The sequence below is a fragment of the Phocoena phocoena genome, chromosome 10 (genome assembly GCF_963924675.1).
Source record: "Phocoena phocoena chromosome 10, mPhoPho1.1, whole genome shotgun sequence".
Taxonomy (NCBI): domain Eukaryota; kingdom Metazoa; phylum Chordata; class Mammalia; order Artiodactyla; family Phocoenidae; genus Phocoena; species Phocoena phocoena.
Genome location: NC_089228.1, coordinates 7,056,407 through 7,081,942, shown reverse-complemented (window position 1 = coordinate 7,081,942; position 25,536 = coordinate 7,056,407). Strand labels below are relative to the sequence as shown.

Genomic DNA, 25,536 nt, shown 5'->3' with positions numbered 1-25,536 from the left:
ATGCCTGTGCCCTGGTTCTTTCTGTCCTTGGCACTGGGCCGAAACCCTGTGGTCCTCTCTCTAGAGAGGGTTGTGGGGCCTCAGGACACTGCCCGCTGCTCTCCGGTGAGTCTGGGACTGTAGGAGTGTTGAGGAAGGCTCAGGGCTCGGTCTGCGGCCATTGAGGCCCTAGCCTGGCTCCTGCCTCTGCCATCACCGTCAGAACTGCCCTGGCTGGTCTGTCGGGTGCTGATGGGGTAAGAGAAGAATGGGGAGGGGGCAAGAGCTGGGCCTGAGCTCTTCTGGGAGGGACTTGGAAAAGGGAGCCCTAGAAAGAGGTAGGCGGGTGGGGGGGGGGGCTCAGGAAAAGATGGTTAGATTTGGACGCATAAACTCTAACTTGTCTTTACCTCCTTCCCAGGGCCTTTCCTGCCACCTCTGGGGTAAGTAGCCCTACTTTTAGAGAGGAAAGATCTTCCCAGGTGGGCAGAAGGGAGGGGAGCTGTTCAGTCCCATGCCCTCACCACCTACCCTCAGCCCAGGAAGAGCCCAAAGCTCCTTGGCCCTCTGGGGTTGTCAGGTGCAACCAGATTCTGGGTCTGAGAAGCTTCAGCTCCCACCCCACCCTTCACACACAGATGGTGACGTGCTCTGCCTGCCTGGGAGCCTCGTGTCTGCCCCAGGCCCCGTGCTGGTGCCCACAGGCCTGCAGACAGAGCTGGTGCTAAGGTGCTACAAGGATACCGACTGTGACCTCTGTGTGCGTGTGGACATCCACTTGGCTGTGCATGGTGAGCCTGTCATCCCATGACTGGGCATTGGTGCATGTGAGTGTGTCTGGAGTGGGCACGAAGACCAGGGAGGGTGTCTGTCAGGAAGCACGGGGCATCCTCAGTATTCTCCTGGAGGACACTGGCCAACGGACCCCCCCCAGGTCACACTGGTCTCCCCGCCCACACCCCCGGCCCCAAGCCTGGCCTCTGCTTCCTAGCGCTGAGCTTCCTGGAAGGAACCCAAAACCAGAGCTGGGGCTAGATCTGAGCCTTGCTCTCGGGTCATTCCAGGGTACTGGGAAGAGCCTGAAGATGAAGAGGAGTTTGGAATTGCAGAGGACCCAGCGATCGAGGAGCCTAGGAACGGTGAGGAGAAACCGGCTGGCCCAACTGCCCCTCGCCAGAGCCTTGCCCAGGGCCCCTGAGCCTGACCGACCCCCTGCCCTGTTGCTCACAGCCTCTCTCCAGGCCCACGTCGTGCTCTCCTTCCAGGCCTACCCTACTGCCCGCTGCGTCCTACTGGAGGTGCAAGTGCCTGCTGCCCTCGTGCAGCCTGGTCAGTCTGTGGTATGCGAAATGATAATTTATGAAGGGTTTTCACGGGCATTATCTCTTTAGGTCCTGATTCTAGCAGGGCTGTGAGCAAGTTCTTTCAGTCCTTTATGGCTCAGTTTTCCTGTCTGTAAAGTGGGAAAAAGAACAGTCCTACCTCGGGAGTTCCCTGGTGGTCCAGTGGTTGGAATTCTGCGCTTTCACTGCCGAGGGCCCGGGTTCGATCCTTCGTTGGGGAGCTAAGATCCCACAGGCCACCCGGTGCGGCCAAAAAAAAAGAAGAGTCCTACCTCATATAGCTGTTGTGAGAGTAAAATGAGTTGATATGTATAAAATACCTGGTATAATACCCAACACGGAAGAGTCTCAGAAAGTTTAAGTTTTCCTTTCTTTTGTAATCCTCAAAACTACCCCCATGAACTAGACATTATTATTGCCCTCATGCTCCAGATAGAGAAGCTGAGGCTTGCAGAGGGGAGGTCTGTGGGCTGAATCCACTTTTCCGGATTCCCTGCCATACTGTCCGTGTCTGCCCCACATGTACCATGTCTGTCCCCCCGCGGAGCTTCTCCCAGCCTCAGGGGGCTGCTCATGGTTGGGATATGTATCTCCACTTGGGCCAAGTCACTCAAACTTTGACTTCCCTCCTGTCCCCAGCCCCCAGTCTATATCGTCTTACCTGGAAAATAATGGGAGGTCACCTGCTGGTCCCCCTCACAGGGCAATCATGAGGCCCACTGAGGCACTGGGAGTGAGAACGACTTCTGTGGGGAGAGCCTCCCACATTTGTGCTGGGGTCTGGGGTCTCTGATCACCTTAGCTTTGGCACGTGACCTGGAACAGCAGGGATGAGGCAAGGACTAATAGAGTGGGGGCACTAATCCTGGCCCTGCTGCCACCCCTCCTGAGGCTGTGTGCTTTAGAACTGGAGGCCTTTGAGGACATGTTCGCAGCAGAATTGGGGGCCATACAGTATGAATGGTCATTGGTTGGGAATAGGGCAGAGGGTGAGTGGAGCAGACCATGGAGAAGAGCCTCAATTTTGAGCCCTATACCACCAGCCTTCCGCCACCCTCTCCTCACAGGGCTCTGTAGTATTTGAGTGCTTCGAGGCTGCCCTGGGGGCTGAGGTGCGAATCTGGTCCTACACTCAGCCCCGGTACCAGAAGGAACTCAATCTCACACAGCAGCTGCCTGGTAAGTGGCCCCACAGCCTGAGGGGCCCCAAGTGCTGGCCCCTTAGTCTCTCTCCCCGCTGGCCACTGCCCTTCTGCTTTAACCGCCTTCCTCGTCCCGGCCGCTCTCAGGCACTGTCACTTCCAGCTGCCCATAGTCAGTCCCTCATGCCTCCTCTCCCCGGGTGACATTGCTTCCCAGTGTCTGGGGAAGGTGCTTTGGGCACTGGAATAGATATGGGTGGTATTGAGGGGACAGGGAGCCCTCCCCAGGGCTCCCCATGGGTCGGATTGCCCCCGTTCTTTCTTTGCCCTCAACCCCACTAGAGGCTTTTCTGTGATCTCTCCCCAGACTGCAGGGGTCTCGAAGTCCGGGACAGCATTCAGAGCTGCTGGGGTAGGAGCTAGGGCCAGCAGGGCTGGGAGGAGGGTGGGGGTGGGTCTGGAGTGTGAGGGACCCTTGGAGTGAACTTCAGGTCTGGCTGCCACATCCCAGAGGCTCACAGAGCTCATCTATTCATTCATTCATTTATCACAAAAGAACTGCGGTAGCTCTTACTCAGTGCCGGGCATTTAGAATGTAAAGGTGAATCTCTCACTTCTTAGAACAAATATGTATTAGTACCAGGAACATCTAGTGGCCCAAAACATTGTCAAGATTATGGCGCACCCCGCCCCCACATATTAAAATAAAAAGAATATGAAATCATAAAATAAGGGCTAAGAAACTCAAGGTTCTGATGATTTTTCTCATGTACTATTTGGACTTTGTTTTGTTCATATTTTTGTTTTGTATTTTCTTTTTTATCATGGTAGAACATACATACAGAAAAGTGTGTAAAGTGCACCAATTTTAATGTCCAGTTCAATTAATTTTTACATATGTATACACTTGCATAACTACCAGCCACATCGAGATAGAAACACTGTGATGCTTTTGAACTCAAATGATTTCAGCTTCATTTTCCATTTGGGTTCTTAAACTTAAGCTTGATGCCTCTTTGGTAATTCATTAAAGACTACTCAGCACCAGAGGTCTGAGGATACAGACACACATCATGGATTTCATGTCTTTATTCATTTGGTAGACACTGATTCACTTATTCAGCAGATGTTTATTGAGTCATTACCCTGCTCAAGGAATAGCCCTAGGCACTGGAGACAAACCAATTACAAAAAAATAAAAAACAACTGACAAAAATCCCTGCCTTCACGGAGCTGACGTTCTAGCTGGGCGTCAGGGTCAGGGTGGGGATGATGGAGGACACGATAAACACATGGAGATGTGAAATATGCAATAAGTTAGATGGTTATTAGTGCTATGGAGAAATTTCAGGGAAGGGGGATAGAGAGGTTGGGAGTTGGAGTGGTCAGTGAGCAAAAGACCTGAAGGAGGTGAGGGAGGAGCCATGGGGTATCTGAGGGAAGAGGGTTCCATGTGAAGGGAATAGCCAGTGCAAAGGGCCTGAGGCAGGAGTGTGTCTAGTGTGTTTAAGTATTAGTAAGGAGGACAGTGTGTCTGCAGCAGGTTAATTAAGGACAAGAGTGCTAGGAAATGAGGTTAGAGTTTCACAGCAGCCATTACTGGGGAGGGACTTGCAAGCCGCTGTAATGACTCTGGCTTTTACTCTGGGGTGATGTGGGGGCCATCAGAAGGTTCTGAGCAGAGGAGAATGATTTATTTTACAGTGGTTACAGGTACTTCTGGCTGCAGAGGGAGAAGCAAGAAGAAGAGCCCTCTCCAGACCCCATACTGGGGCCTACATGGGTTCAGTCCTGGGCTGTGGCTGAAGTCTTGTCTGACATGGAGACACAGGCTCTGCCCTCCAGGGGCCTCCTAGTCTAAGGGCTTTGAAGGAAACTCCAAAGGGGCAGTGGGTGGATATGCAGGCTTGGGTGTACAGATGAGGTGAAGGAAGTCCCTCTCTTTGCCTCCTCCGCAGCCCTGCCCGTGCTCAACGTGTCTGCACATGGCAACGACGTGCACCTGGTGGTGGACATCCCTGAGGATCAGCGCTTTGGCCTCTCCCTGTACTGGAACCAGGTCCCGGGCCCTGCAAAACCCTGGTGGCACAGAAACCTGGTGAGGCCTCTCCCTCCCCAAGTCCATTCCCACTGCAGGCCGATGCTTGAGCTAAAGTTGCAAGTGCATTATCATAGGGCACCTTTGAAAAGGACACAGCCACCCACACCCAAAGCAAGGAACATTGGTGGGGGAACGGCTGCCTGCCCGGTGTCCTTAACTTTGGCTTCCAGCCTTCCTCTTCCTCATCTTCTTCAACTTCTCTCCTTCTGCTTCTCCCACAGACTGGGCCGCAGACCATTACCTTGAACCACACAGACCTGGTTCCCTGCCTCTGTATTCAGGTAGGAGCAGAGTCCAGCTGGGTGCCCGGGGACAGGGATTAGGGAACTGGTGAGACGGTTGGCCCTTACCTTCCTGGTCTCCCCACCCTCCACACTCCTCTCTGAGATGGAAACTGTGGCTCCCTAGGGGGACTGGCCCTCCCTTGCACTTTGCTGTCCTATGTTTTCGGCTTGTATGTGCCCTGAATGCTCTTCGTGATCCTCTATCCCCAGCACTTCTACTTGTGCTTCAAGGCCCCCTTCAGATGTCATCTCCCCCTTGAAGGCTTCCACTACTCCTCCAATTCCTTCTTTGTGCTCCCCTGGAGAGTAGAGCATGAGCTGTGAACTCAGACTTATTTGAATCCTGACTTGCCATTTGCTAGCTGTGTGACCTTGGACAAGTCACTTCACCTCTCTGAGCCTGTTTCCTATCAGTAAAATGGGAATAAACAGTACCAGCCTCACAGGGCTGTTATAAGGAAGTGTGCCACTTCCAGCTTATATATGTTATAATAATATATTCTCCCTCTGATTATACATTTAATTGGTCATCAGGTCGCATCTGTTTTAATCTCTGACATTAATGTCTTTCATTCCCACTACCTGAAATGCCCTCACTTCCTTTCTATACACCCCAATCCTTCTTTTCCATACACCTCAATCCTTCCAGTCACCTCTTTCCCAAAGCTTTTGCCCAACCTTCTGGCCTCTTCTGTCTCCAAATCTTGCATTTCTGCCTTTTCTTTTCTATTTATCATTTATCACTTGTTTTCTTATTTGGGCACCTGTCTCTTCTTGCATACCACAAATCTTCAATAAATGAGTGATTGATTTATTAATTTGTATACATGTCTCATCCTTACTACAACTGTGAATTTGTAATTTCCTTGAAGGCAAGGAAATGATATCTATTCTAATTTAGTAATTTCTCCAGAGCCTTGCATAATAACTGGTATGTAGTGGGTGCTAATTAAGTTTGTTAAGTGAATGAATGAGTGAATGAGTGAAACTCTACTGCCTAGCACAGTGATAGGACATATAACAGACACTCATGAAATGTTTGCTGTGATATAAATGTCCTCACTGCCAAGCCCAATGCCTGCTACGTAGTAGGTGCTCTTATACATTTGTTGTATAAATTAATTTATTATCTCTAGTGCTTTAGAACAGGGCTAAGCCAAGAATGGGTGCACTTAAAAAGTCTATTGGGTACTTCCCTGGTGGCACAGTGGTTAAGAATCCGCCTGCCAATGCAGGGGACACGGGTTCGATCTCTGGTCCGGGAAGATCCCACATGCCATGGAGCAACTAAGCCCGTGTGCCACAACTACTGAGCCTGCGTTCTAGAGCCCGCAAGCCGCAGCTACTGAAGCCTGTGCGCCTAGAGCCCGCGCTCGGCAACAAGAGAAGCCACCGCAACGAGAAGCCCATGCACCACAATGAAGAGTTGCCCCTGTTCGCCTCAACTAGAGAAAGCCCGCACGCAACAATGAAGACCCAACGCAACCAAAAAAAAAAAAAAAAATGTCTATTGGAAGAATAAATGGACGTGTCCTTAACGCTGTGCTGAGAACCTGTGCTAAGTAGGTTCTCACAAAGTGATTGTGGATTTAATTGTTAAAAGTCCCTATGCCTACCACAGTGCTAAGACACATAGTAAGTACTCATTAAAAATTGGTCGAGTGAAGATGTTGCCAGATGTTGGCATAGGTCTTGCTAGAAGAATAAATGTGTGCAATTCTAGGCCCTTGTAAAGGGCAAAAAGACTTGGGCATATGTTGGTGAAATACATCCTCCTTCCATATCCAGTATCCCAGAGGGATTAGTTCCAGGATCTCTGTGGATACCAAAATCTGCAGATGCTCAAGTCCTTTATATAATATAAAATGGTGTAGTATTTACACATAACCTACTCACATACTCCTGTATACTTGAAATCATTTCTAGATTGCTTATAATAACTAATACAATGTAAATGCTATGTAAACAGTTTCCTGCAGGCAAATCCAAGTTTTGCTTTTTGCAACTTTCTGGAATTTTTTTCCCCGGAATATTTTTGATCCGAGGATGCAGAACAGCGAATACGGAGGGCCAAGGAGCACTGACTGTATGGGCTGAGTGAATGCATCCCCAGGGCTTAGCAGAGTGCTGGCTGGGTTGAACTGACCTGTAGAGCCCCGTTTCCTTTCTAGGTGTGGCGTCTAGAGCCCGACTCTGTCAGGACCAGCATCTGCCCCTTTAGGGAGGGTGAGTGGACCGGCTCTGCCAGGGCGGGAGCGGTGCGGGCGGGACCTGGTGGCACGCAGTAACCAGACCCTCTCCCTGCAGACCCCCGTGCACACCGGAACCTTTGGCGTGCCGCCCAGCTGCAGCTGCTGCCCCCGCGGGCCTGGCGGCTGGACGCGCCGTGCTCACTACCCGCTGAGGCCACACTGTGTTGGCAGGCACCGGATGGGGGCCCCTGCCAGCCGCTGGTCCCACCGCTGCCCCGAGAGAATGTCACTGTGAATGTAAGCGAGGCGGCAGGAGGTTCCCGGGGTTGGGGAAGGAAGGGGAACCTAGGGGCCCAAATTTAATGACCCCACCCATTACCCTCTTTCCACAGAAGGCTCTTGAGTTCCCATTGCTGAAAGGCCACCCCAACATCTGTGTCCAGGCAAGAAAGGGGCGCCAGAGAGCCAGGCTTGGGGTCAGGACCTCCGCGGACTCCCAGACAGTCACTGTCTTCTGAATCCACTTTATCCTTGGGTCCCTGGAGCAAAGTGGTTACCAGCTTCCTCTTTAGGGGTTCCACTATTTACTTTACCGGTGCATGGCGCGGGACCCTGGGCACTTCACCTCTCTGAACGTCAGTCTCCTCATCTGTGTAATGGGGATGATAATAGTAACTACTGAATACTTCATAGAGTGGTTATGAAGATTAAACAATGCTTCATTTTAGCAACGGGCACAAACTAAATTCTCAATAAATGTTAACTGCTTTGATTATTGCTATAATTATCCTATTTCTCTACCTGTAGAAATGGGTTGCTTTATAACTTCGAAGGGTAGTTATAAAAATATTAATTCCAGATTTATTGAGCCATTATGTTTCAGGCACTGTTTTAGGCTCTTGGAATAGATATGTCAGTGAATAAAACCAATAAATGTTCCCACCCTTAAAGAGTTCATATTGTAATGGAAAAAGGCAGACAATAGGCATAATAAGTAAATTATACAGTATGTTAAAATTGTATATAAATACTATAGGAAAAGGTGGGGAAGGATAAAGGAGGGTTGGAGTTGCAATTTCAAGAGGGGCAGTCAGATGAAGCCTCTTTGAGAAGGTGGTTAGGTGAGAAGGGAGTGTATAAAGTGTTCTGTCAGAACTGAAAAGAGTTAATTTACGGCCGTAAGGCCCTTTAGCACAGATGACCTCACAAGGCTGAGGCTGAGAAAGATGGAGTGATTCCTAATTACTCAGCCTTGAACCCAGTTCTGCCTAAGGTCAAGTCCAGAGTCCAGACCCCACCCCCCAACCTGACAGGCCTCCCCTTGTCTGTCCCTTCTCTTCTGGTTTTTCTGGCTTCAGCTTTTGCTTTTCCTCGTGCCCCTAACCCTGGCCCCTTCTGAGCAGGTGAGCACCTGGGAGAAGCAGGAGCTACAAGAGTGCTTGTGGGCTGGTGAGTGGGACCTGGGGGAGGCTGGGGCAGGGCCACTGCAATAGGGGTGGACCCTGGAAGTGCCAGCTCCTGGGGGTGAAAGTCAGGCATGGGGCAGGGGAGTGGCAGCCCTCAACCAGGTTGGGTCTCACTCAGAGTGGGCTCTCACCCTTTCCAGACTCCCTGGGGCCCCTCAAGGATGACATGCTGCTCGTGGAGACACGAGGCCCCCAGGACAACAGATCACTCTGCGCCTTGGAACCCAGTGGCTGCACTCCACTCCTTAGCAGGGCGTCCACGGTGAGGGATGGGGGACCCTCCTTCATGTCCCTTTCCAGCTCCACTTCAAACCTGGCCTCAAATTTTTACTATTCAATTTCCCTTCCTCTGTGCCAGGCCCTGTGCTGGTCTCTGGGAATATAGGGGTAACTCAGACCTGGGCCTTGTTCTCAGTGGTCTCTGAAAAGTCTCCCAGACCCTCCCCCCTACTATTCTGCCCAGCTGTAGCCTGGTGGCCTCCTAGGTGTGGTGCCTCTAGGTGACAGCACCCATCCCTTGGCTTGGCAGAGGGCAGCTCGTCTTGGAGGGCCGTTACTACAAGATGTGCAGTCAGGCCAGTGTCTTCAGGTGAGTAGGTGGCAGGAGGGCCCTCCCCAGTGCCCAAAGGCAACAGGCCTCAAACCCTGTCTTCAACCTCTTCTACCTCTTCCTGTGCCTAGCAGGAAAACTGTCACTCTTCAGGGGCAGGGGCCTCCTCATTGCCCCTCTAGCATCCACCCACCATCTGTGTGTGCTTATTTTGTGTCCAGCCCTGGGGAAGCTAAGAGTTGAAGAAGCATAGTTCCTGTCCCCAAGTTGCTCATGGCTGAAGAGACCAGCAAAGAGATAACCATTGGGTTAAGACAGCTAATAACCAATGTGCTAAGCTTTGGGTTCCAGGGAGAGCTTCAAGGAAGGTTCTTTTCATGTGGGCCCAATCTGGCACCAGTAGCAAGGTACAGTCCAGGAAATAGGTACAGCATAAGCAAAGGCAGAGCAGCTTGAGGCTACTGTGTGTGTGTGTGTGAAATATGCATAGCTGAGGCTGGAAATTTGGGACCACACTTGATGGGTGTTGAATACCAAGCTGGGGGCTCTGGATTTGGTTTCGTTTGTGTCTTACAGCTGTGGGACGGTGACCTGGGAGCACTATGGGCCTGCCCCATGGAAAAGTGTGAGTATTACAAGAACTGCCCTTCTTCTCTGTACCAGGAGCTGGAATCTTGACAGGGACCATTCCTGGGGGGAGCATACACAATGGCCTTAGCCTTTCAATCAGAGGGTCATTGCTTCATTAATTCAAACACCACAGGGGGCGCTTGCAGGGATCCCAGCATCACCAAAGAGACACGTTCCCTGTCTCCATGCCAGCCATAGAAGCTAGAAAGACATTAGCTAAACAATCATTTAGGAAGTGTGGGCTATTGAAGCATTCACTATAAAAGTGTCCAAAGCCCTGAATGCATATAATGGGGACCTGACCTAGTTCAGGGGAAAGGCTGGAGGTGAACTCTGAAGGCTGAGCTAGATGAAGGGGGAAGAGATGCATTTTTGTGAAGACTCTGGGGTGCTTTTTTGAGGAACTCCAAGGTAGCCAATGTGGCTGGAGGGTCTTGAGAGATAGGCCTCTGTCATGAGATTAGGATGCAAGGGCCATGTAGGGACTTGGGAGCTGATGTAAGCAATTTGGATTTTATGTTATGAGTAGCAGGAGCTTCCCAAACGGCTATAATCAAATTAGTATTTTTTAAAATAAATTTATCTATTATTTATTTATTTATTTTTGGCTGCATTGGGTCTTTGTTGCTGCTGCGTGCGGGCTTTCTCAGCTGTGGCAAGCAGGGGCTACTCTTCATTGAGGTGTGCGGGCTTCTCATTGTGGTGGCTTCTCTTGTTGCAGAGCATGGGCTCGAGGAGCGAGGGCTTCAGTAGTTGTGGCATGAAGGCTCAGTAGTTATGGCTTGTGGACTCTAGAGCACAGGCTCAGTACTTGTGGCGCACAGCTTAGTTGCTCTGCGGCATGTGGGATCTTCCCGGACCAGGGCTCGAACCCGTGTCCCCTGCATTGGCTGGTGGATTCTTAACCACTGTACCACCAGGGAAGCCCCCAAATTTGTATTTTAAAAAGATCTCTGGGGGGACTTCCCTGGTGGCACAGTGGTTAAGAATCCGCCAGCCAATGCAGGGGACACGGGTTCGAGCCCTGGTCCGGGAAGATCCCACATGCCGCGGAGCAACTAAGCCCGTGCGCCACAAGTACTGACCCTGCACAAGTACTGAAGCCCACACACGTAGAGCCCATGCTCCGCAACAAGAGAAGCCACCGCAACGAGAAGCCCGCACACCGCAATGAAGAGTAGCCCCCTGCACGCCACAACTAGAGAAAGCCTGCATGTAGCAACGAAGGCCCAACGCAGCCAAAAATAAATAAATATTTATTTAAAAAAAAAAAAGATCTCTGGGGCTGCCATGTTGTAATGAATTAGAGGCAAAAAAGAGTCAGAAACACCAGTTAGAAGGCTGTTGCAGTCATCCAAGAGAGTGAGGTCAAGGGTCCAGCAACCCTAGGCTTAAGGGGCAATAATCTTTTTTTAAAAAACATTTATTTATTTATGTGTTTGGCTGCGCTGGATCTTAGTTGTGGCACGTGGGATCTTCACTGTGGCATGCGGGATCTTTAGTTGCAGAATGTGAACTCTTAGTTGGGCATGTGGGATCTAGTTTCCTGACCAGGGATCCAAGCCAGGCCCCCTGCATTGGGATCACGGTGCCTTAGCCACTGGACCACCAGGGAAGTCCCTTAGGAGTCAATAATCTTAGCTGACATTTGAGCACTTAATATGCCCAGCACTCTGTTCAGTTTTTTATGTGTATTAATACATATAGTCCTCACAGCAATCCTGTGAAGTAGATATTATTGTTATCCCAATTTTACAGAGGTGAACTGAGGCAGAAGGGGAAGTCACTTATCCAAGGTCACCCAAGTAAATGGATCTATGTTCATACACTGACCCTGTGAGCTGTGGACGTCGGGCAAATCTCTTCATTTCTCTGAGCCTCGTTTTTCTCCTTCGTGAAGTGGGGGTCTCTAACAAGCCTGTCTTCTCCCCTGGGTCTCCTAGACATCCACCGGCGCTGGGCCCTGGTCTGGATGGCCTGCTTACTCTTGGCCGCTGTGCTTTTCCTTCTCCTCCTCCTCAAAAAGAACCACGTGAAAGGTGAGCGCTTCCCGGCTCCCCATTCCCCAGGGGCAGGACTCGAGTGGACCTGGGAGCTGGCCAGGAGAAGGCGGCGGCTGGGCTCACCGGCTGCCTCCGCTCCTCTCCCCTCACAGGGTGGCTGAGGCTCTTGAAGGAGGACGTCCGCGCGGGGGGTGAGTGTGAGCCAGCTCCGGGCGGGGGGCGGCCCCCAGAGGGCCGGGCCTCGGGCCAGCTCACGTCTCTGCTCCTGCTGTGTTCTTTTCCACAGCGGCCGCCAGGAGCCGCGCGGCTCTGCTCCTGTACTCCGCCGACGACGCTGGCTTCGAGCGCCTGGTGGGCGCCCTGGCTTCGGCGCTGTTCCAGCTGCCGCTGCGCGTGGCCGTGGACCTGTGGAGCCGCCGCGAACTGAGTGCGCAGGGGCCCCTGGCCTGGTTCCACGCGCAGCGGCGCCAGACCCTGCAGGAGGGCGGCGTGGTGGTCCTGCTCTTCTCGCCCGGGGCCGTGGCGTTGTGCCGCGAATGGCTGCAGGACGCGACGTCGGCGCCCGGGGCTCACGGCCCGCACGACGCCTTCGCCGCCTCGCTCAGCTGTTTGCTGCCAGACTTCTTGCAGGGTCGGGCGCCCGGCCGCTACGTCGGGGCCTACTTCGACAGACTGCTGTCCCCAGACGCCGTGCCCGCCCTGTTCCGCAGCGTGCCGGTCTTCTCACTGCCCTCACAGCTGCCCGAGTTCCTGGGGACCCTGCAGGGGCCCGCAGCCCCCCACCCCTGGCGGCTCGCGGAGAGAGCGGAGCAGGTATCCCGGGCCCTGCAGCCCGCCCTGGACAGCTGCTTCCGGGCCCCGGGGACGGGACGCGGGATGGGGCCTGAGGCAGAGGACAGGACTTGAATAAAGGCAGACGCTATTTTTCTACCCGTGTCTCCCACGTGTGTTTAAGAGACCCAGCCGCTGGGCCGAACTGTCCCCGTATCTGGTATCCCCGCGCCCCTTTAACACCCGGACAGGTGCAGGACGGCGACGCCTCTGGTTGGCTGGCGTGGGGTGACGCAATGGCACATGGCCTGCTACCATTGGCTGTGGCGCGGGCTCCGCCCCCCGGGCTGCAGAGCCGGCGGAGGGCGCACGTCTTACGCAGCCGGCGGCAGCGGCGGCGTTGAGGAGCCTGAGCCTGTGGCGTCCGCGGGCTCGGTGGGTTGTCTCTTCCTCCTCCGCGGCCTACGTGGGTCTGGATCCTTCCTTGCCCGCTCGGCGGCCGTGCGTTTGCAGTCTGCAGACCCCGAGCCTGACCCCTTCTCTTCGTATCCGGATCCGGGCTCCTCCCCCCCTCCCCAAGACCGGGGTTCCGGACTCCTCCCCCCAAGACCGTCCATCCGACGTCTTCTCCCGCAGTATTTAGGAATCTGATCCATTCTACTTAATTCCGCTGATCCAGCCTCTAAGAACCATATCCCGACCCTAAAACAATGGGCTGACTCCTACCCCCTTGCCGAGGATCCAGGCCACCTCCCCCCTGCGGGGACGAGGATAACTTGTTCCCGTCCAGGAATTGCAGAATAGGCTCCTTTCCCCAACTATCTCCCCTCCCTCTGCCTTACCCCAGTCTAGACCTTCTTTTCTTATAACACAGATCTGGGCTCCCAGACCCGCGGCACCTCAGAACCCACGCTTTTCTTTCCCACTTGGCTCCTCCAGCGAACCCTCCCCATGTCCTGTGTCTACAGGTCCCCAGCCTGGGAAAAGATGGCCCCACGGGCCCCGAGGGGCCTAGCCCCAGCTCTGCTCTGGGGCCTGAGCCTCTTCCTTGGCCTCCCAGGCCCGGTCTGGGTCCAGCTTTCTCCGCCTCCCAAGTCTTCTTCCCCCACTGAGCCCCATCCATGTCATACCTGCCGGGGACTTGTCGACAGTTTCAACAAGGTGGGTGCACCAGCAGTGTAAGAGGAGGGGGCTAGCTACTATTAGCACAGGGGTTGAGAGCTGGGAGCTCTGGCATACAAGTCTGCATAGACTCAAGTGTCCCAGCTTGGTTACTTACTGGTTGTATGGCCTTGGGTAGGTGCCTCTCTGTGCCTCAGTTTCCTGGTCAGTGAAATATAAGTGCTAGAATGTGCCAGACACTGTACTTAGCTATTACTAGTTTTCTCCATTTCCAGGGCCTGGAGAGAACCATCCGGGATAACTTTGGAGGTGGAAACACTGCCTGGGAGGAAGAGAAGTTGTCCAAATACAAGGACAGGTAAGGAAGAGGCTGGAGGGGTGGATTTGTATATCTAACATCCCAATCTGTGCTCTGCTGGTGGAAGCCTAGAGACACTTGGGGAGCACTTATTCAACAAATGTCACTGAATATCTATAGGAGAGCACTAAACAAGCCAAGCAGAATTCTTTATTCAAGGAGCTTCTGTTCTAGTAGAGGAAACAGTGAATAAGTAAATAATGTCTTATTAGGTGAAGGACAGTAAAGCAGAATGGTGGGAGGCATGGCATTCAAGGTATGACATTCGAACAGAGACCTGAGGTGCAGGAGCAAACTGTGCGACAGTCGGGCAAGGGTTTTGGACAGAGCGGGACTGAGCTTGGTGTATTTGAGAAGTGGCTGGATTTGGAGTGAGCAGAAGGGAGAGTGGTGGAAGGTGAAGGCAGAGAGCCTTGAAGGCCGCAGAAAGGCATTCAGATTTCATTCTGAGTGTAGCGGGAAGTCATTGGAAGGTTTGGAGCAGGAAAGTGATGTGGTATTATTTGTACCTATAAAAGGTTACTTACACTAACAGACTATAGGGGGCCAAGGTGGAGGAGCAGGAAGACCAGTTGGGAGGCTAGTGCACAGTCTAGGCGTGACGGTAGTGGTGGACCTGGTGAGAAGGGGTCAGATTCTGGGTATATTTTGCAGATAGACTGATAGGACATGATGATGGAATCATTATGGGGTGTGAGAGAAAAAGTAGAATAAAAGGTGCTCACTGGGTTTTGGGCCTGAGCAACTGGGTGAATCGTGGGACTGTCTTCCGAGATGGGAGAAACGGGTCTGGAATCAGACGTTCTCATTGAACATGTTGGGCTGAGATGTCTGTTAAACAGTCAAGTAGAGTTAGATTTAGGAGTCAGGAGTTCAGGGTAGAAGTAGGGCTGGAAACATGAATTTGACAGTTATCAGCGTATAGTCAGTGTATAAAGCCAGGGGACAAGATGAGATTTTATTGAGAGGAGAGGCCTGAGTCCTAGGCCCTCTAGCTTTTCAAAGTCAAACTGGAATTAGACCAGGTTGTCATTTCTGACCCTTTGTAGCTTAGGGTCACCTCTCTGATCCTCAATTTCCTTATCTGTAAAACGGGAGTATTAATGCCAATCCTATTTCATAGGATTGTGGTAAGGATTAAACTATGATACGTCCTAGAAATAAAAGTTTCGTTATTACGTAACACTGGTCATTTTCCTTTCCCTCAGTGGGGCTTAGTTGCCTCATTTGGGAATGAGGGGATTGACCAAAATAACCCTAAGGGCACTTCTAGCTCTCTAATGGTTACTGTTTTTTTGTTTTGTTTTAAATCACCTCCTATATGCCAGCCACTGTGCCAGACCCTTTAAATATATAATATAATACATTTTATGTGTAAATCTATTTTAAAAAATTTTTTATTGTGGTAGAATGCAATAACATAAAATTTACCATTAGAGATAGTCAGTATATTCAGGTTTTGCAACTATTGCCATTATCTAGTTCCAGACTGATTTCATCCCCCCCAAAAGAAACTCCATCCCTATTGAGCAGTCACTCTTCATTCTCCCTCCTCCCGGCCCTTAGCAACCACTAATCTGTTTTCCATCTCTATGGATTTGCTGATTCTGTTGGAATCATACAATATGGCCTTTTATGTCCGGCTTCTTTCACTTAGCATAATGTTTTCAAGGTTCGTCCATCTTGTAACAAATATCAGTACTTCATTCCTTTTTAAGGCTTAGTAATCTTCCATTGTATGAATAGATCACATTTGTTTGTCCGTTTATCAGCTGATGGACATTTGGGTTGTTTCAACCATTTGGCTACTGTGTATAGTATTGCTATGAACATTTGTGTACAAGTTTGAACACCTGTTTTGCATTTTCTTGAGTATGTATCCAGGAGTGGAATTCCTGAGTCATGTGGTGATTCCATGTTTAATTTATGGAGGAACTGCCAAACCGTTTTCTACAGCGGCTGCACCGTTTTTCATTCCCACGTGCAATGTAGGAGGGTTCCAGTTTCTCCACATCCTTGCTAACACTTGTTATATGATATATTTTTAACCACATCTACCCAGCAAGGGTATTATATTCTGTTGTACAGATGCAGGGACTGAGCTATCTTCCAGTCAACCTAGAGGAGAGCCATTGTCCCCATTTTACAGATGAGAAAACACGTTCAGGAGAGGTTAAGTTACTTGCCCAAGGTCACAGTACTAGATTGGAACCCAGGTCTCCCCAAACCAATACCCCTTCCATTGTGGCCTCTGGCCTTTGACATTATCTGGCATGAGGTGGGGAGGGGGGAGATTGTAAAGAGGGTGGTGGGTGGGCTGGAGTGTGTTCCTACCACCCATCCCTGTCTGGTCAGTGAGACCCGCCTGGTAGAGGTGCTCGAGGGCGTGTGCAGCAAGTCGGACTTCGAGTGCCACCGCCTGCTGGAGCTGAGTGAGGAGCTGGTGGAGAGCTGGTGGTTTCACAAGTGAGTAGCGGGGGCCTTCCTGGGAGGGGCTGAGGCAGGGCCGGCTGGTAAGGCAGAGGGTGGCGAGCTAGGGGCTGTGTCCTCATTCGGCTCCTTCCTCCAAACCCAGGTGTGCTGAGGACTTGCTGGGGGGCCCAAGCTCTCACTCTGAGCTGCAGACTGCCCCTCTGTCGGACGGGGAAAGGGCAGCCTTATGGGTCTTACGCCCAAGACGGGCTGTATCACAGATCCTGTGGGAGGTTGCGGGAGACGGCAGCACCTCTGACACTGTCTCAGCCCCCTCACCATCCCTCCGCCTCAGGCAGCAGGAAGCCCCAGACCTCTTCCAGTGGCTCTGCTCAGATTCCCTGAAGCTCTGCTGCCCCTCAGGCACCTTTGGGCCCTCCTGCCTTCGTGAGTTTTTCAAGTTCCTCTTGGGGGATGGAAGGGGACTGCTGGGGCCGGGGATCCAGTCCTGGCTCGGCCCCTGGCTGGCTGTGTGAGCTCAGGCTGCTCATATCACTTCTCTGGACCTCTGTTCTCGCCTGCCTCACAGGGCTGGTGAGATGCACAAATCCATGGGGAACGGCTCTGAAAAAGGATATGGGGTTAGACTGAGTCAGATGCGGCCGTGGTTTCTGTCATGTATTTAAGAAATGCCCCCCCTCACCAGGCATTTCCCATGTCTGGACTAAGGTGACCTTCCTAGGGACGGGCAGGTGCTGCTGAAGGCCCTGTTGTCACCACCTTTTTCTACACACAGTCCTGAGGCAGGAGCTGAACTTAACTACCAGCCCCTTTTAGAAAAATCTCTCTCAAAGCTGCAGATACAAAGAGCTAGCAACAAAGATGGTCAATTCAGTTTTTATAAAAGAAAAGATTTGTAAATAACCTAACTGTTCCACAATGGGGTGTTGGTTAAGTAAATTTCATAGTTTTATGACAAAATATTATGATGTCGTTAAAATTGTTTCCTCTCCAAAAATGCTTACTAATACGGGGAAAATATTCTGTACGTACAAGGTTGTATTTACGATCCCACCTGGTCTGGTGTCTGCCCACAGCCTGTCCTGGGGGTGCGGAGCGGCCCTGCGGTGGCTACGGGCAGTGTGAAGGGGAAGGAACTCGAGGGGGCAGCGGGCACTGTGACTGCCAAGCCGGCTACGGGGGTGAGGCCTGTGGCCAGTGTGGCCTCGGCTACTTTGAGGCGCAACGCAATGCCAGCCATCTGGTATGTTCGGGTAGGTAGTCAAGAGGCGTGGCCTTGGGCAGGGGCATGTGGGGTACCTGCCTGCCCACCCTCATACTTCCCCCATTCTACCCAGCTTGTTTTGGCCCCTGTGCCCGCTGCTCAGGACCTGAGGAATCAAATTGTTTGCAGTGCAAGAAGGGCTGGGCCCTGCATCACCTCAAGTGTGTAGGTGAGTGGGGCCCTGCCCTAGGTCTGGAGGGGTGGGCAAGGTCTTGGGCTTGGTCCCCCATCAACACACACATCTCTGGGCTAGACCAGTCCAGTCCCCATCTTCATAGAGATATCAGCCTGGTTGGGAAGGCAGAAAAATAACCAGGCGCTTACAGTATAGACTGATCGTTGTACAGTGAGAAATGTCTCTCTTCCAATTCAGTGGTAGTGGGGAATCAGAGAAGCCTTCTTGGAGGAGGTGTCACTTGGGTCAAGTCTCGAAAATTGAAGAAGGGTTAACCCGGAGAATGAGCATACTGAACTTGGGGTCAGGAAACCTGTGTGCGAGACGAGGGTAAAAGCTAAGCTGCTGTAACAGAAAGATCCCCAAAGACTGTGGCTTAATGAATTTAGAGGTTTATTTTCATCTCATATCACAGTCTGGAAGCCAGTGGTCCAGACTGGCAGAAAAGCTCTGCTTGTCATAGTCATTAAAGACCTAGATTCATTCTGTCTTACTGGACAGTCATCCCCTTGGGTGTTGAGGCTGGATCACGGTCACCTCTATGTATCATGACCTGGTATTCAGGAAGTGCGAAAGAGAAGAAAGTGCACGGAGGATCCAAGTCTGTTGTATTAAGGCCAAGTGAAAAGTGGAGCACATCACTTCTGTTTACAACACGTTGGCCAGAACTGAATCACAAGGCCACACTTAGCTGCAAGGCAGATTGAAAAACACAGTCTCTAGCTCGACAGCCCTGAGTCCAGCTGCACCTCTGCATCTGTGTTGGTGGACAGCCTGCAGTATCAGCCACACTGTTTCAGCCTGGGCAAGTCCATTCCCAACAACCCTGGCCTCAGCTTCCCTGTTAGTGAAATAGGGATTGAAATCCCCACCCTACCGGCCTCTTTGCAGACATTGATGAGTGTGGCACAGAGCGAGCCAGCTGTGGAGCCGACCAGTTCTGCGTGAACACGGAGGGCTCCTATGAGTGCCGAGGTAACTGTCCGCTCCTGCGGGGGAGGGGTGTGGGGAGGGTAGAAGGAACTGCTCCACGCCTTTCCCCCAAAACCGCCGCGTTCCCAGGTGCTGGCACCGCCCCTCGCCCCCCCCCCACCCCGCCCTAGGCCTCTTCTGGAGCAGGGCTTCCCCCAGGCATACGGGCAGCTCGCACCCTTGTCTGTCCTCTCCCTTCTCCAGACTGTGCCAAGGCCTGCCTGGGCTGCATGGGGGCAGGGCCTGGCCGCTGTAAGAAGTGTAGCCCTGGCTACCAGCAGGTGGGCTCCAAGTGTCTCGGTGAGTGTCCTGCCACCTGGGAGCGTCTCATCCACCACAAATTGACAGGGGCCGAAATGTGGACGGGGCGTGGGAAGGAAGGGTGGAATGTTGCCTGCGTCAGCACAGAGCGGGTGTCAGGATGTGAGTGAGACCAGAGTCGGGTGCTGCCTGTGGGACCCTGGCAGTCAGGGCTCTGACCTCTCCTTGGCCTCCGTCAAGACGTGGACGAGTGTGAGATGGCGGTGTGTCCAGGAGAGAACGAGCAATGCGAGAACACCGAGGGCAGTTACCGCTGTGTCTGTGCTGAGGGCTACACACAGATCGAGGGCGTCTGTGTGAAGGAGCAGATCCCAGGTGAGCCCCAGCTTGGCCCCAGAAACCTGGGGAGGGGAGCTCCTTATCCAGGGGGAGGGCAGGCAAACCCCTCCTTCAGGCAGCTGCAGGCCCTGGCCCACCTGCACTGCCACCCAGCCCTCATGAGGCTGCACTGGGACCCGAACCCCACCTCTGACCCCCAGGGTGGCTTTTGGTGACCCCACACCTCCCAGGGTAGAAAGGAAATCGGACTTGGTGTCATATCATTCTGTGCTCACCGAGCCTCTTGCTTCATCTGCCCTCGCCCCGCCCGAGGGCTCTTGTAGGCCGTGGGGGTGACGAGACACAGGACAATCGCAGTGGTGACGATAGCGACCACTTCCACAGTTCCTGTGTGTCACACGCTGTTCCGGGCATATTGCACGTATTCACTTATTTCACCCCTAAAACAAATCCAGTGCTGTAGCTATTGTTCTCATCCCCATCTTGCATAGTGGAAGCAGGGACACAGAGACATGAAAAAACTTGTCCAGGGCCCCATGGCAAGCAGGTGGCAGAGCTGGGCCTCACATCCAGGCACTCTGGCTCTGCAGTGGGGCTAGTACACATGCTCTGACCCAACTCTCCCACGTGGCCTTGGGCAAACCTCTTCGCCTCTCTGCGCCTCAGTTTCCCATCTAGGAAGACAGGGATAATAAATGCCCGTCTTGGAGTTGTTCTCAGCGGTAAATGACACTGTGCTGGTGTGCCAGGCAGGCGTGTGGCAGTGATGATCAGGTGTGTGGGAGGCTCCAGGAACGGGGGGTGAGTGACGGGCACGGCTCTTGCCCAGAGTCAGCAGGCTTCTTCTCGGAGATGACAGAGGACGAGCTGGTGGTGCTGCAGCAGATGTTCTTCGGTGTCATCATCTGTGCGCTGGCTACGCTGGCCGCCAAGGGTGACTTGGTCTTCACCGCCATCTTCATCGGGGCTGTGGCAGCCATGACCGGCTACTGGTTGTCAGAGCGCAGTGACCGTGTGCTGGAGGGCTTCATCAAGGGCAGATAATCCCTGCCACACCTGCAGCATCTCCTCCTGCCCAGGCTGCCCCCAAGATCGGGACTCTCCCACCTGGACACTTGAGGCACTTGCTTTATTTTTGAGTGCGGTAAGCACCCTCTACCCACTTTATGGAGCAGTGCAGACACCTGGGCCTGGGCAGGTGAGGCCCTTGGGTGAAAAAGTAGCCCTATAGGTGGGTGCCATGAGATCTTGGCCTTGGGGCACTGGTCAGACTTCACAGTGTTGTGCATTTTTTTAAAAAGTGTCTCCTCGTTGTGGCTGCTCGTGAGCTTTGGCCCCTGCCCGGGATGTGGGGGGAGGGTGTCCCTTCACAACCCCCTCCTGCCAGCTGCATGCTGTCAGCTCCTGTTCTGTCCTCACCCCCTTGCCCCTCAGGCACTGATATATTTATTCATCTCAGGAAATAAAGTAAGGTCTTGGAAAATGGAGCAGCTTGTCTTACTACCTGCCCCCACCCACCATGGGTTGGCCTAAGCTACTGAGAGCCCCTCCACCCTTGGGGAAGTTTCCTGAAACCCTGGGAAACTGAGGGTATCCTGATGGAGGAGCAGTAGAAGGAGGACAAAGGAGAGGGTTGGCCCTGAAGTAGTGTTAAGAGAAGGGAGATGGGATGGAGGAACCAGGCTTAGGAGTGGAACTTTCTCAGTTCAGTACCAGCTATCATTTGCCCAAGGACCCTGACAAATGACTTTCATCTCTGAACTTCACTCTTCTCATCTATAAAATGGGCATGATAACGCTTCTCACTCAGGCTTAATGTGAGAATTAAGGTGATGGACGTGAAAAGCTGAAGACAGCGTACAGCAGACAGATGTTCCATGAAATATCGATAGCCATTATTTCTAAAGTCTCCAAGGGTTGAGGGCCCTTTCCTTTGGAAGTCCTCCCCTCCGCAATAAACACAGCACTTGAAATCACTGGGGGTGGGCATATCCTCTAAACAGGATCCTGGCATGGCCGGAGGGAGGCTTGAGCCAAGTCCTAAGGGTTTATTTCTTTGGCACAAAGAGGACAGTCTGGACAGTCGAGCCTCATCTTCACACTGGAGAGTCTGGATGGGATGTTAGGGCACCTGGACCCTGTTCCCCATTCCCAAATACGTGCATGTCCACCCTGTATTCCGCATAAATCATGGCCTCTGTGCAAAATACCCGCTGAAAAATAGAGATATTTTAAAAAAACAAAAATCTGGGGATGGGGGTGGGTTCGTGTCCGGCTGTCTCCGGAGGCTGCAATCAGTTGGGGCCCAGGAATACTCCCGGAATGTTTTTCAAATGCTCAGCATCCCAGAAGGTCATGCCGCGGTAGGGCCATCGAGGGCGGGGCCCTGGTTCTGAGTTTCTGGACCCCCTCAGAGCTCGATGGTGTCACTGGAGGCGCTGCGGGAGTCTCCGGGCTTGCATTGAGTCTGGATCCCATTCTGGGGCTCCCCGGGCCGCGCGGGACCCGGGGCAGGAGCTGGGGCAGGCAGTAGCTGCACCGTGCTGGGCAGCTCATCCAGGGGCAGACTGTCCATCGACGACAGCCCGTGGCGCCAGGGGTTCCAGCTGATCTTGAGCGAGGCCCGTGAGAAGCTGTCCGCGGAGCTGCCGGAAGCCGCCCCTTCAGGCTCGTCCGCTACATGTGGTGGGACCGGGCCGCGCACGCGCACGTCGCTGAGCGACCGGCTGCGGCCGCGGAGGAGCGAAGAACCTGCGCCGTCTAGCTCGGCGTCGGGGTGGCTGACCCGGCGCGGCCGCAGCGCGCCCCCGGGCGGCGGGGAGGCCAGGCCACCGAGGCCGCAGCGCCGGAAGATGCTGTCTCGCACCAAGTGCTCTCGGAAGAGCGCGGCGTCGATGCTGCGGCTCAGGTTGATGGGTGATGGCGGCCGCAGGTCCAGCTCGCTCATCGATGGCGCCGGCCCCATGCTGCTGCGGGACAGTCCCGGGCCACCCAGGGGACCGCGGCCCAGCGACGCAGCCGAACCCCAGGCGCCTGAACTGGGCGTGGCTGGAGGCCCACCCTCCGCCGGGTTGCGGATGAGGCTCTTGCTAATGTCCAGGGTACCTGCGCCGACGCTGCTGGGCCCCGCGTAGCAGTTGTTGGGCCTCTCGGGCACCTCGCTCTTGCCGGAGGGCGCAGGGCACGCCAGGCGCAGCAGCTTAGCCCAGCAGGCGTGCTCTGTGGGCGGCCTGGGCCGCGCGGCGGCCAGAGCGGCCAGCGCCAGGGTGAGCGCCCACGTCAGCTCCAGCAGGCGCAGCCAGAAGTGGACGCCCCACCAGGCCCACGAGAAGTGGCCCACCCGGCCGGGGCCCGGGTACAGCCAGAGCGCGGCCGCCAGCTGCAAGCCACTGGCCAGCAGCCCCAGCGCGCCCGCCACGGCCAGCAGCCTCGGGCCCGGGCTGGCATCCCAGCCCCTCGGCCCGTCCAGCAGGCGGCGACGGCACAGGCAGAGCGTGCCCAGAGCCACGGACGCGCCCCAGGCGCACGATAAGCCCTGAGCCAGGAGGTTGAGCGCAGGCCTCGCCGACAGCAGGTCTGTGGCGAGCAGCCCCAAGACGTGCGCCAACGCCAGCGGTCCCAGGAGGAGAGGGTTCTGCAGCTGCTGTGGCAGCCCCGCGCCCAGGCCGAGCAGGGTCAGGGCCGCCAGCGCGGTGAGTAGCAAGGGAAAGGGCAGATTGTAGAGCACCAGGCCGGCGCGTAAACCCAGTCGTGCCTGCGAGCCATAGGGGTCGGTGAGCATGTAGGCGGACCGCAGCCCCGACGCCACCAGCACCAGCACCGCCGCCACCAGTGCCAACCGGGGCCCCGCAGGGGCGGCTGCCAGCGAGGCCAGTGCCAACAACGCAGGCAGCAGGAAGAGCACCCCGACCCCGTAGACGTGCAGCTCCCAGGAAAAGCTCAGTACCCGCCGCAGGGGACCCCAGCGCAGGGGGGGTGAGGTGGCGTTGGCCGGGGGGCTGGAGGCTGGGACTGATGCCACGGAGCTGGCGGAGGGCTCCGGAGGGGGTGGCTGGCCCAGGGCACGCTGCGTGGTGACCCGAATGAGGCCCCGGCGTGACGTCGAGGGGGCCTGGACGGGGGGCGCTGGGGGATGGCTTTGGGGGCGCCCCGGCCACTCCTCAGCTTCATCTGCAACAATAACAATATTAAAATAGCCCTTTGAAAAGTACTTTTGATTTTCCATCATCCTCCAGTGTGGTGAGCAAGTTACTTAACTTTTCTAAGCACATCTGTAAAACGGGGATGGTAACAGCACCCCTCCTCACTGGGTTGTGGTGAGGATTAAATGTTTAGCACAGTCCCCAACACCCAATAAGTGTTAAATGGATGTGACCTATCATTTTTATTAACATTCCAGCAGCTCTCAACGGGGACTACATATTAGAATCACCTGGAGATCAACTCTATCAGAATTCCTTGTGCTGGGGCCTGGGCATTGGAGTTTTTTAAAAGCTCCTCTGGCGAACTGTGGGAGTTGGAGAATCACTGCACTAAATATACCCATGTATACTTAAGAATTTATATTTAAGAATTTCCTAGCCCCCAAAGTGCAAATGACTTCTCCCAGAGTACCCAGTGAGTAGTAGTTTATTATCCTAAGTTGTTTGAAGTTGTTGACCATTTCCTTTAAGGAGGTGTTTGTCCCCATTCACTCCCCAACCCTCGCATATGTACCTCACACAAGTTCTTAGGTATTAGAGTACCCGATCTCCCCAACCCCTGAGCCGTGCCCTCACCTGGCTGCAGGGCTCCTACAGGGCTCTCTGTTCCGTTTGTAGTTGGGCCAGGGTCCGAAGGGCCAGGGATGAGGGACTTGGGGGTACCTGGGGCCTCCACTGCTCCTCTCACCCGCTGGGGGGAGATGGGGTCTGCTCCATTCATTGCTGCTATCTCTGAAATAACAAAAGCAGTCATTGCTTTGTCTGACCCTCCAGCGTTCCCCAAAATCTAATCCCCCAGGAGGGAGGCACCATCACCCTCATTTGCCAGAATGAGGAAAGCAGGACCCAGAGGGATCAGAGGTCACACAGAAACTGGGGCATCCAGCTGCCCTAGAACACTGCCCGTCCCAGCCCTGCTCAGCACCCTCACTTTGATACCCACCTGGCTTGGGCTGCCCATGAGGAGTCTCTGAGGCTGGGAGACCTGAGGGCTGGGGTCCTGATGAGCCCCTAACATCAGGGAGGTCAGTCTGTTTGGGTGAGGGACTTGGAATACTGACTTCCCAGGTCTCCCCATCTCCAGCCTTCTTGGGGAGCTCCACGGGCAGCTCCTCAGCAGGAGGAAGGCTTCTGGCCAATGCCAGGTCCGGCTGGGACCCAGGCTCCTGAGACGATGCCGCCTCAGCTGGTGATACTGAGCCAACATCAGGGGCTGCTGGATCCTGCTGAGTGAGGAGGGGGCCTTGAGCTGCCTCCTGGAAGTCCTCCTCCCTCCCACCCTGTTCTTGCAGCCCTGGCCTCATGACAGTGCCTGGGTGTGGTGCAATGGTGTGGGGAGGGCCCTTGTGGTGCCAGGGGGATGTCTCTGAGACCCCGATCTTGGCTTTGGCCACAAGACCCTCATCTCTAGGTGGTCGCTGTCCCACTTGGCTTCCAGGCTGCCCTGGGGTGGGGGGAACCGTGGCTAGCCCGAGTTGGAGTCTGGGAGTTGTGGGGATGAAAGTGAGATGGGGGGTGCCCACTGGATAGGGGGCTGGTGCTTCTTGCTCCATAGATTCCTGTGATTCAGGAGGTCCTGTCCAGCCCTGAAAAATTGGCCCTCGAGCCACCTGGAGGTCATCAGTTACTGGGAGTCCTTCTCTCTGCACCCCGTGGGATGCTTTAGGTCCATGCAGGGCTGGGCCAAGGGAGTCTGTGGGCCTCTCAGGCACCTCCTCAGCAGGGACCTGGGGGACATTGGAGTTCCAGGGGCTCTCATCTCTGGGCTTCTCCCAGAAGAAGTCAAAGGCCTGGGGCTCTGTGCCAACAGGGCCCTTGGGGTGGGCTCCTGGGGTCAAGTGTGGTTCCAAGTCCTCAAGTGGCCTGGGAAGGCCCCGGCCCAGGGCAGAGCCAGCCCCCAGGGACAGCAGCAGGAGGCCACACACACAGCCCCAGGGGCTGGGAGCCAT

The 25,536-nt window shown here is 54.1% G+C and overlaps 3 protein-coding genes across 5 annotated transcripts; 2 read left to right on the top strand and 1 right to left on the bottom strand.

Moving 5' to 3' along the window:
• Positions 1–12,865, top strand: IL17RC (interleukin 17 receptor C). Its single transcript, XM_065885108.1, has 18 exons — positions 1–105; positions 401–422; positions 618–770; positions 1,044–1,118; positions 1,210–1,319; positions 2,390–2,501; positions 4,450–4,562; positions 4,787–4,846; positions 7,021–7,075; positions 7,157–7,338; positions 7,434–7,484; positions 8,445–8,490; positions 8,648–8,769; positions 9,037–9,096; positions 9,634–9,682; positions 11,631–11,726; positions 11,977–12,578; positions 12,713–12,865. Exons 1-18 carry the CDS (start codon positions 1–3, stop codon positions 12,863–12,865), a joined length of 2,166 nt encoding a protein of 721 aa, XP_065741180.1.
• A 570-nt stretch (positions 12,866–13,435) lies between these two features.
• CRELD1 (cysteine rich with EGF like domains 1) lies at positions 13,436–20,872 on the top strand. 3 transcript variants are annotated; one of them, XM_065884922.1, is made up of 10 exons: positions 13,436–13,622; positions 13,859–13,941; positions 16,297–16,407; positions 16,709–16,800; positions 17,451–17,627; positions 17,712–17,807; positions 18,705–18,788; positions 18,990–19,085; positions 19,287–19,421; positions 20,215–20,872. In XM_065884922.1, the coding sequence occupies exons 1-10, from the start codon at positions 13,449–13,451 to the stop codon at positions 20,427–20,429; spliced, it is 1,263 nt and encodes a 420-aa protein (XP_065740994.1). In that variant the 5' UTR covers positions 13,436–13,448; the 3' UTR covers positions 20,430–20,872. The 3 variants fall into 3 exon arrangements, with proteins under 3 accessions (XP_065740994.1, XP_065740996.1, XP_065740995.1); XM_065884924.1 differs by lacking the exon at positions 20,215–20,872 and adding an exon at positions 19,586–19,620 and having other exon boundaries at positions 13,449–13,622; XM_065884923.1 differs by lacking the exon at positions 18,705–18,788 and having other exon boundaries at positions 13,449–13,622; positions 20,215–20,429.
• A 923-nt stretch (positions 20,873–21,795) lies between these two features.
• PRRT3 (proline rich transmembrane protein 3) lies at positions 21,796–25,536 on the bottom strand. Its single transcript, XM_065886172.1, has 3 exons — positions 24,531–25,536; positions 24,164–24,319; positions 21,796–23,555 (listed from the first exon to the last, which is right to left on the bottom strand). Exons 1-3 carry the CDS (start codon positions 25,534–25,536, stop codon positions 21,796–21,798), a joined length of 2,922 nt encoding a protein of 973 aa, XP_065742244.1.

Bases quoted from the DNA above. Each gene is read 5' to 3' on its own strand.
- IL17RC (XM_065885108.1), top strand. From the start codon at position 1: ATGCCTGTGCCCTGGTTCTTTCTGTCCTTGGCACTGGGCCGAAACCCT. The intron at 2,502-4,449 runs GTAAGTGGCCCC...ACGTGTCTGCAC, and splicing joins TCTCACACAGCAGCTGCCTG to ATGGCAACGACGTGCACCTG. The intron at 7,485-8,444 runs GCAAGAAAGGGG...CCTTCTGAGCAG, and splicing joins ACCCCAACATCTGTGTCCAG to GTGAGCACCTGGGAGAAGCA.
- CRELD1 (XM_065884922.1), top strand. From the start codon at position 13,449: ATGGCCCCACGGGCCCCGAGGGGCCTAGCCCCAGCTCTGCTCTGGGGC. The intron at 13,942-16,296 runs GTAAGGAAGAGG...CTGTCTGGTCAG, and splicing joins TTGTCCAAATACAAGGACAG to TGAGACCCGCCTGGTAGAGG. The intron at 19,086-19,286 runs GTGAGTGTCCTG...GCCTCCGTCAAG, and splicing joins GGTGGGCTCCAAGTGTCTCG to ACGTGGACGAGTGTGAGATG.
- PRRT3 (XM_065886172.1), bottom strand. From the start codon at position 25,536: ATGGCTCCCAGCCCCTGGGGCTGTGTGTGTGGCCTCCTGCTGCTGTCC. The intron at 24,320-24,530 runs GTGGGTATCAAA...TTGTTATTTCAG, and splicing joins TCATGGGCAGCCCAAGCCAG to AGATAGCAGCAATGAATGGA. The intron at 23,556-24,163 runs GTGAGGGCACGG...TTATTGTTGCAG, and splicing joins TGTAGGAGCCCTGCAGCCAG to ATGAAGCTGAGGAGTGGCCG.